The 8,676-nt window shown below is 36.1% G+C and overlaps 2 protein-coding genes across 4 annotated transcripts; both read left to right on the plus strand.

Moving 5' to 3' along the window:
- Window positions 1-428: 428 nt before the first annotated feature.
- Window positions 429-7,373, plus strand: LOC128531623 (C-C motif chemokine 8-like). 3 transcript variants are annotated; one of them, XM_053505643.1, is made up of 3 exons: window positions 429-526; window positions 1,299-1,413; window positions 7,113-7,373. In XM_053505643.1, exons 1-3 carry the CDS (start codon window positions 457-459, stop codon window positions 7,180-7,182), a joined length of 255 nt encoding a protein of 84 aa, XP_053361618.1. In that variant the 5' UTR covers window positions 429-456; the 3' UTR covers window positions 7,183-7,373. The 3 variants fall into 3 exon arrangements, with proteins under 3 accessions (XP_053361618.1, XP_053361619.1, XP_053361617.1); XM_053505644.1 differs by lacking the exon at window positions 7,113-7,373 and adding an exon at window positions 1,537-1,764 and having other exon boundaries at window positions 432-526; XM_053505642.1 differs by lacking the exons at window positions 429-526; window positions 1,299-1,413 and adding exons at window positions 5,941-6,106; window positions 6,855-6,972 and having other exon boundaries at window positions 7,113-7,363.
- LOC128531624 (C-C motif chemokine 13-like) lies at window positions 3,011-4,831 on the plus strand. Its single transcript, XM_053505646.1, has 3 exons — window positions 3,011-3,127; window positions 4,368-4,485; window positions 4,603-4,831. The coding sequence occupies exons 1-3, from the start codon at window positions 3,058-3,060 to the stop codon at window positions 4,655-4,657; spliced, it is 243 nt and encodes an 80-aa protein (XP_053361621.1). The 5' UTR covers window positions 3,011-3,057; the 3' UTR covers window positions 4,658-4,831.
- Window positions 7,374-8,676: the final 1,303 nt, after the last annotated feature.

Consider the following 8,676-nt stretch of genomic DNA (forward strand, 5'->3'; position numbering starts at 1 on the left):
AGAAGCTTTTAGAGATCTCCTACTCGTAAAACTAGACAGACATAAAGCTATCTCTTCAGGAACTTTGCATTGTATAGCAGGGTTTCAATTTAATGCATGAAGGATGAATCAGCTGCAAATATTTATCTTTTAGATCAGACTTGACTATAAGTCTGCAAAAAACTTGTAAAGCCTGGGTGGAGGAAGTTGTGAGATAAGGAGGTGTGAGGGGTGTGTTTAAAGAGGTGTGTTCAGAGGAGTGTGTTTAGAGGAGTGTGTTTAGGGGTGTGTGTTTAGAGGGGTGTGTTTAGAGGGGTGTGTTTAGGGGTGTGTGTTTAGAGGGGAGTGTTTAGGGGAGTGTTTAGGGGAGTGGGGGAAATCTGACTTTGAGTAAATGTTTGTATAAAGCAGCCAGTAAATTGTACATTGAGCTTACTGCATATGAGCTTTGAGACAGAAGTTTCACAGACCCTGAAGATGAAGATGAATCGTGTGTTTTTGGTCCTGGGCTTCGTCCTGATCATTGCGCTCTATTTGGACGCACAGCGTGAGTGTTCGTGTAGCTGACCCCAGTAGTGGTGCATATAGTATTAAATTAAACTCTAGTTGCTCTATGGTAATTTTACACCAGTACACAACTTATGCAAACGTCAGACTTGATAAATGGCTACTAGATGTGTACAGGGTGGATCCATTACAGCACATGCTCTGTTTAGAGAGCCTCTAAGCAAAGGTCAGAGCTGATGATGCTCCATGCACAGATGATTGTCTCCTTTAGGCAGTGATTGTTCTGGACTGATTTTGATAGACGACAGACTTCAGGAGATTTGATCTTCTATTCTTGGTTTTGAAGCTTATTGGGTCTAAAAAATTTAGATTTTTAAATACAGATTTTTTTAGCCCATGTACAGTGTGTTGTAATGTAACAACAACTACAAATGTCAGACATCTGAAATATAAATATGTATACTGCAATAACACATTTAGTGTAAGAATCAAAGAAAAACATGTGTCCGTTATGTGTCAAATGTAACAGGTCAGGTGTTTAATGTACAAATTTTACATCTGAAGTTAATTCTATGATTAGAGTTAGGAGAAGATAAAGTTTACAATTAGGATAAAGTGTTCCCTAAATTTAGTCGGCTAGAACACATCGTCTCTGATTGACATGAACACCTCATATATACATGTGGCTCATTCAAGCCAAACCTAATTGACTAACTGTTGCCTTATTGTTGTTACTATTATTATTATTATTATTATTATGATTAAATCTGTATATTTGACCAGAAGACTGAGTGGCTCTTTCTTGGCTTTAGCTCAGGCTGTTCATCCAGAAGATTGTTGTTTTAAGTTTTTTGATGGAAAAATTCCTTCCCAGAACATCCTGGAGACCAAAAAGACAAGCTCGAATTGTGCACAGGAAGGCTACATGTGAGTAACTCATCATTTTCAATGTGGTTTAATATAATTTTTTAAAATTAAATTCATTTCTAAATAAGGTAAGGTAAGTGTGTCTGATAGCAATGTGTATCTCTGTGCATGTGTGTGTTTCAGTGTTAAAATTCCTAAGCACAACAAACTGTGTGTTCGTGAAATCAACGCCAATTAACAGGCTTCAAGTTAATGCTGCAACTGCGCTGCAGACAGTCCCCCCGACCGCAACACACACACACACACACACACACACACACACACACACACACACACACACACACACACAGAGTGCTTAATGATGTTACTGGTGCTTAATGTCATGCAAATTCAAATAAAGTTTTAAAAACACTGTGGTCGCTGTGATTCAATCTTCTAAATAAACTACATACTGTATATACATGTGCATGCTGTACATATTTGTGATAATTCAGCTAAAAGTGCAGCAGTGACCTCACACACAGATGCCCAGTGGCCCAGTGGTGCTCAATCAGTGGGGTTGAGCTCAGTCAGGGTTCTGTACAGGACACTCAAATTCTTCCACACACACACACACACACACACACACACACACACACACACACACACACACACTGTTCATACAGCTGGCCTTGTGGATCTCACACAGACATTGTCTGCGCTTCCATCTTCGCATTTACAGTTTGCTAAAGCTAATAATAAAAAGGGTGCACATACCTTTAGCCATACAGATAAAATCTTGATGTTATAACTTTGTTATGTTACATTTATAGTATAACCCCAGTGGGCTAAGTAGTGAACTGATGAGCTGTATTTCGATATATAGTTGATTTTATATTATTATATATATTATAATTACTCATCAGTCTAATCGAATAGGTTTTAAGGTATAATGTCAGCCGTACTGTTTTGTTAAAAAAATTCAGATAATTTATCCTTTTGTCACTTCTGACCCCATCACTGGCACTGAGAAGCTCCCAATACACAGCATGATGCCGCCAGCCCCGTGCTTCACCACACAGATGGTATTAACCAACTGATGAGCAGAGCTCACAGGAGAGTTCCAATCCATCCTAGGTTTTAGATTAAATTTTAATTTTAAAGAAATCTGCAAATGAATAAATAAATGGCATAAATAAGTAAACAAACATGATTTCTCTCTGTCGTTATAAATTGTTGTGTGGAAATGAACAGAAAAAAGAAATTAAGGCCTTTAATGCTTTTAAACTATTTAAAAATTCAAGCAAATGATTAAAAATAATGAGAACCATTTTTAATGCGCCGGAAAAGGCTAAACAAATTGCAAATTTTGCAATTAGGATGTGACAGATTTATATCTCATTCACCACAATTTCTAAACACACAAACATTTATCCCACCCTTGTTACTGATGATAAAGTGATAATGTTTGTGCGAACTTGCTTACACAACATTAAGCCACAGCAAATTAAATAGATGGAGCCGTCACCAGCCTATAGAGTAATCTTCAGTAGAGATCTTCTGCACGTGTATGTAAAGCCTGAGTTGAGGATGTGGTGAGATGAGGAGTACAGGGGGCGGGACAAAATACTTACATTTAAATATTTTTTTGTATATAAACAGCCAGTAAAAGGCAATTTAATCAAATTTGAGACGACATCAGAGGTTCACACACCCGCTAAGAACATGAAGATGAGTCGTGTGTTTTTGGTCCTGGGTTTCGTCCTGATCATGTCGCTTTACTCAGACGCTGAACGTAAGTTTATTAAACTCTTCTTTCGTGTAGCTGTACAACATTAGCTGTGTCAGTGATCCAACTAATTTTAATCCTTTAGTTGCAAATAAAATTGAATTGTATTGAATATGGTATGCGCACACACGCTATTAGCTACAGATACTCAGCAATTTATCACATAACAATGGTTATTAAAGTGTCTTTGTGCAATGGTCCAGGATGTAAACGTAAACATGTAGTGTAGATGTGAAGGTAGGTGTGCGTGGAATTGTCCATAGTGTCCAAGGATGTAAAAAGATTGATTGATTGATTGATTGATTGATTGTGAAAAGATTGTGTTAGTTCTGCATAGTGGTGTGGTTGAGAGACCGTATCACCTGCGGGAAGAAGCTCCTCCTCAGTCTCTCTGTGTTGGCCTTCAGGGAGCGGAATCGCTTCCCAGATCGCAACAGAGTGAACAGTTGAAATGTTATAAGTTTTTTTTTTTAGGTAAGGACAAGCCAAGTGCATTGTTGTTAGAGTTGTCCTTGTCTCCTCAGGGTAGGAGAGGTCACTCTGTGCTTCCTTAATTAAGCATTTGGTAGGTTTACACTGAGTCACTGATTCTTATTTGATGCTCTCTGCAAAATATTGGCACCCAGTGCTTTGTTCAGCAATGAAGAGGATCATACTAATTTTCAGTCGCTATTGATTTACCTTCCAGTGTCAGATGGAGTAGAAGGGTGCCAATGCATGTACAATACTCAATAATTTTTACTTGATTAAATGATTTATGTTATAGTTGAACTATACACTGTATATAGGACTGATGCAATAGTTACAATTGCTTTACATGTGAAATAAAATACAGTGTCAAGACATTAAAATAAAAATATGGAATAATTACAAACATAACTGTTATACATGTTATATATTATTTATATATAATTAATAATAATAATAATAATAATAATAATACTTATTATTATTATTATTATTAATAATATTTTTTATATAATTAGATGATAAATGTAATATTTTTAGGACTAGCTTCCTAACACTTTAATGTTATTTTCTATAGTATGAGAATAATGTTATTGAATATTATTAATGTCTTTGTCAGTGATGATGATGATCATGACGATGATTTTCAGATGTTATAAGTATTATTGTAATAGTACTACTAGTATTAGTAGGATTACATAAATGAAGCATTTTATTGCCTGAAGAAACCCGAAGGATTTTTTTTTTTAATTTGACGTTTGTGTTTTCTCTTACTCAGCTGAAGCGCTTGCACAGGCGGAGGGCTGCTGTTTCACCTTTTTCTCTGGAACTGTTCCTCCCCAAAACATCCTGGAGGTTAAGCGGACGGGGGCGCACTGCTCACAGCAAGGCTTCATGTGAGTGTCTGATGATGATAATTACTGTTTTATTTCATGATTGAATACAAAACAGTTCAATAATTTCCGTTTCTAATAAAATGGGAATATGTGTGTATGTTTGTGTGTGTGTTTCAGTGTTAAAACTCCTAAGTTCTCCAGTCTGTGTGTTCATGAAGTCTCCGCCAAGTGAAAAGCCACAACTTGATGCTGTGACCTGAGACACACCGTGCACTCTCACACACACACACACACGCAACTAATAAAGTTTAAGCTTTAATCATTTATTCAACACATTTGACTTTTAATGACTGTTGAACATGATGCTTAATGCAGTGCAGACTCTAATAAAGTCATCATCGCACCACCGAGTGACCTGCGTGAGTCATTAACACGTTACTGTGATGTGAGACAATCTCTAAGATAAAAGATAATTAGTGTAGAAGTTTTTAAGAAGATTAAATCCCATTGATACTGAAGGTACCGAGAAAACCTTGTGAGGGACACTCTCTCTCTCTCTCTCTCTCTCTCTGTCACAAAAAAAACACAATCTCAAATATCTCTAAGCTTGTAGGACATCCACAACAAGGCAGAGAGCACGTCCTGTGATGCAGCGCAAACAGTAGATAGAACAGATATGATCTTCAGGGTTACAGTACACGTGTTTCTAAGGAACAAGTCTCACGTTAAGCCATCTCCCTCTTAAACTGATAACTGTTGCGTGATGGGGCAAGTAGGAGGTGGGGGGGAATTTGGCAGATGATTAATTTGAGGAGGAAACAGGAGTAAAAAACAACAATAATTAGAAATAATTTGAATCTTTATGGATTAATACGCAGGATGAGTAAACACCTAATCTTTAACTAAAGAACAGCATAAAAGTTATAAATAAACTTCAAAAAGAATTTGAGGTATATTGTATTTTGATATATATATTTGTGTATACTCACACATATTATTATTATTATTATTATTATATTACAGGTGATTGTGTAAAGATTTATCAACTAAAAGTTATTTAATAGGTTAAAGCCACTTTCAAACAACTCCAGTAAAACCTAAAAAACAAAACCAATGTTTCAAAGATTTAGAAAAACATAAATCAGCAGATGAAATGCTATAAAAGTTAAATATCACGAAAGTGCAGATTTATATCACATTCATAAATTACAGTTACTATGTAAACAAACATTCTCCCGTTGTTGTTTCCGGGGGTAACGAGAGCACGTGTGAAGAAGCTAACATGCATCAAATGTTTGTTTTATACACAACTGCATTCTGTTTGCATTCTGTGCTACATTGTGACAGATAGAAAAGTTTTTCATAGATCTTATAGATAAATCTTGATTATAGATCTTCAGAAGATGTTTGTATAGCCTGGGTGGAGGATGTGGTGAGACAAAGAGCAGTATGTAGATGTACAGGGGGCGGGGGAAAACGTGCCTTGTGTAGACATATGTATATAAAACTAGACAGTACAACCTGACTCAATCAAAAGATCAACCTGACTAGATCAACTTAGATCTTTGAGAGAGAAGAGATCGGAGCTTCACGTGCCTGGCTGCTGAGAAGATGAAGATGAGCCGTGTGTGTCTGGTCCTGGGCTTCGTCATCATCATGGCGCTCTACTCAGATGCTCTCCGTGAGTTTATTACACACTATATGTATCGAGTGTTTCATTACAAAATTGGGACATTGTTGTAAATTTAAACTGTTACTGTATCCACAAAGTATTGGCACCCTCTGTCCTGACTATCGGTGGATGTATCGCATTGTCAGTACAGTGGAGTGGTCTACGTTCTGTTATTTGCTGATGTAGTGGGGTACCAGTGTGGGGTAGACGGACTTGGTGTGTAACAGGTTATTGTAAAGCAACAATTAATACCATCGTCCCACATGCAGAACCTCAACTGTGTATGAAAAGTAAAATAAAAAATGTTTAAAGTACAAAACCGAAAGTGTAAATTTTATGTGGTTATTTTACATTAAAATGATTATTAGTCAAAATTATGATTTTAATTATAAATCAAACATATAATTCACAGGTAAAAGAAAAAATATTATTAATATTTAAGAAATGAAGAATTATTACAATAATAATCTAATTTATTTATACCTATAATGGATTTAACTGATAATAAATTAAATAAATACTACTACTTTCAATTTTAAACAAATATATAAATATTCTTTTAATTATTACCAGTATAATAAAGCTGGTTTAAAACTACTACTACTAATAGTAATAATATTAAATACATAAATAAATCAATTAATTAATGAATATAACTAATAGTTTTTTAGCTGACAAACTAAAGAAAAACGTTTTCATGATATTTATGAGTTTGTAAAAGTGTTCTTCTCTCTCTCTCTCTCTCTCTCTCTTTCAGCCGACTCCGTCTCACACCCTGAGCCCTGCTGTTTCTCTTTCTTCAGTGGCAAAATTCCTCCTCAAAACATTCTGGAGGTTAAAAAGACGGACGCACAATGTCCTCAGCAAGGCTTCATGTGAGTACCTGACACTCACTGCTTTATTACGTGATAAATATATAAAAAATATATGTTAATATAAAAAAAGTTAAAAGAAGTTTATATCTTAATCCTTGTAAGACCTTATTGATGTGTGTGTGTTCATGTGTGTGTTTCAGTGTTAAAACTCCTAAGCATGCCAGTCTGTGTGTCCATGAAGTCACCGTCCCTGAACAGCCTAAACGTTAATCCTGCAGCTGACATGGAACTCACACACGTTTATTAAGATGCGTATAGAGCTTAGTCTAGTGCTTAATGCAATGCAGAGGCAAATAAAAATGTAAACACACCACAGAGTGAACTGCATGAGTTATAGCCTGTAATCTCTAAAAATAAACCTAGGAGGATATTTTTTTCTATCAATAAATAAATAAATTTAAAAAAATAAAAAACAAGATGTGGTTGCCTGTTTTTGTGAAGTTATGTGATCTGTGGAAGTGATTGTGTAAATTTTACGGAAAAACCTTTTCCATTCTGAGATAACGTGGGTCTATTAATTAAAAGCAAAAACAGACAAAAGTCAAAAATGCGCTCTGCTAAGAGATTCCTGGTCTTCTCCAGACGAGGTTTTGCCTTTTGTGGGTTTACTTTTTTTTGGGGCACACTTCCTCTTCCTCACATGCTCTTTTATTTGTCTTTTTTCTTGTCTTTTTCACATACCCTTTTCTTTTCATACAGACTTTTTTTTTTTTACTTTTTAACTTTCCCTTGAAATTCGGCTTGGTAAATTTGTTGTCACATGCCGGTTTTCAGGGCTTCTCGCATTTCTCCTGTTTAGCCCATGGTGGCGTTGCCTATAAAATGCATGAGAGGGTGGCCATGGATCAGCCCGTTCAGAAGCCCGTGGCATTGCTGCCTGTAGTTTTCTGTGAAGCGGTCCCTCACCAGACACTCAGAGCACAATGTGCAGAAAAGTATTGAAGGCATGGTTAAAAGTAAAATAAAAAAAAGTTTGGGAAAGAAGGTGAAATTTGTTAAATTTTACAATAGTTTACAATAGTGCGGTCAGGTGGGTATGTTAGAACTGCCCATTTAAAAAATTAAAAAAGAGAGAATGAACGTACATGTTAATTTTAGTGAAATCAGGTGGAACACCCAAGAGCCTGAGATTACGGTGCATTAGTGGAATCCTAACAGTTTACAATCATAGGTAATAAACAGTTTGCTTTATTCCTATTAAGGTGTAGATTGAGATATATTTTAATTGTGCTATAATTTACATTAATAATGCAATAATGCAATTAATAAACTGCACATATAAGCAGCCAATTGTGTTGGGTGTAAGAGGCATGAGTCTTCGGCAACTGCTGCAGAGAGAGAAGAGGAAAGGCAAGAGTTTAGGAGTGATAGTAGGGACTTTGAATGTTGGGACTATGACAGGGAAGGGAAGAGAGTTAGTTGATATGATGCAGAGAAGAAAGGTGGATATACTGTGTGTCCAGGAGACCAGGTGGAAAGGTAGCAAGGCTAGAAGCTTAGGATCAGGGTTCAAATTGTTTTACCATGGTGTGGATAGGAAAAGAAATGGAGTAGGAGTTATTCTGAAAGAGGAGTTTGTAAGGAATGTTCTAAAGGTGAAGAGAGTATCAGATAGGGTGATGAGTCTGAAGCTGGAAATTGAAGGGATAATGTTCAATGTTGTTAGTGGTTATGCCCCACAGGTAGGATGTGAGTTAAAAGAGA

The sequence above is a fragment of the Clarias gariepinus genome, chromosome 10 (assembly GCF_024256425.1).
Source record: "Clarias gariepinus isolate MV-2021 ecotype Netherlands chromosome 10, CGAR_prim_01v2, whole genome shotgun sequence".
Taxonomy (NCBI): domain Eukaryota; kingdom Metazoa; phylum Chordata; class Actinopteri; order Siluriformes; family Clariidae; genus Clarias; species Clarias gariepinus.

What these genes read in the sequence shown, in the direction of transcription:
- LOC128531624 (XM_053505646.1), top strand. Translation starts at nt 3,058, where the DNA reads ATGAAGATGAGTCGTGTGTTTTTGGTCCTGGGTTTCGTCCTGATCATG. An exon ending in GCTTTACTCAGACGCTGAAC is followed by an intron (nt 3,128 to 4,367) that starts GTAAGTTTATTA and finishes TCTCTTACTCAG; the next exon opens with CTGAAGCGCTTGCACAGGCG. An exon ending in TGCTCACAGCAAGGCTTCAT is followed by an intron (nt 4,486 to 4,602) that starts GTGAGTGTCTGA and finishes TGTGTGTTTCAG; the next exon opens with TGTTAAAACTCCTAAGTTCT.
- LOC128531623 (XM_053505642.1), top strand. Translation starts at nt 6,037, where the DNA reads ATGAAGATGAGCCGTGTGTGTCTGGTCCTGGGCTTCGTCATCATCATG. An exon ending in GCTCTACTCAGATGCTCTCC is followed by an intron (nt 6,107 to 6,854) that starts GTGAGTTTATTA and finishes TCTCTCTTTCAG; the next exon opens with CCGACTCCGTCTCACACCCT. An exon ending in TGTCCTCAGCAAGGCTTCAT is followed by an intron (nt 6,973 to 7,112) that starts GTGAGTACCTGA and finishes TGTGTGTTTCAG; the next exon opens with TGTTAAAACTCCTAAGCATG.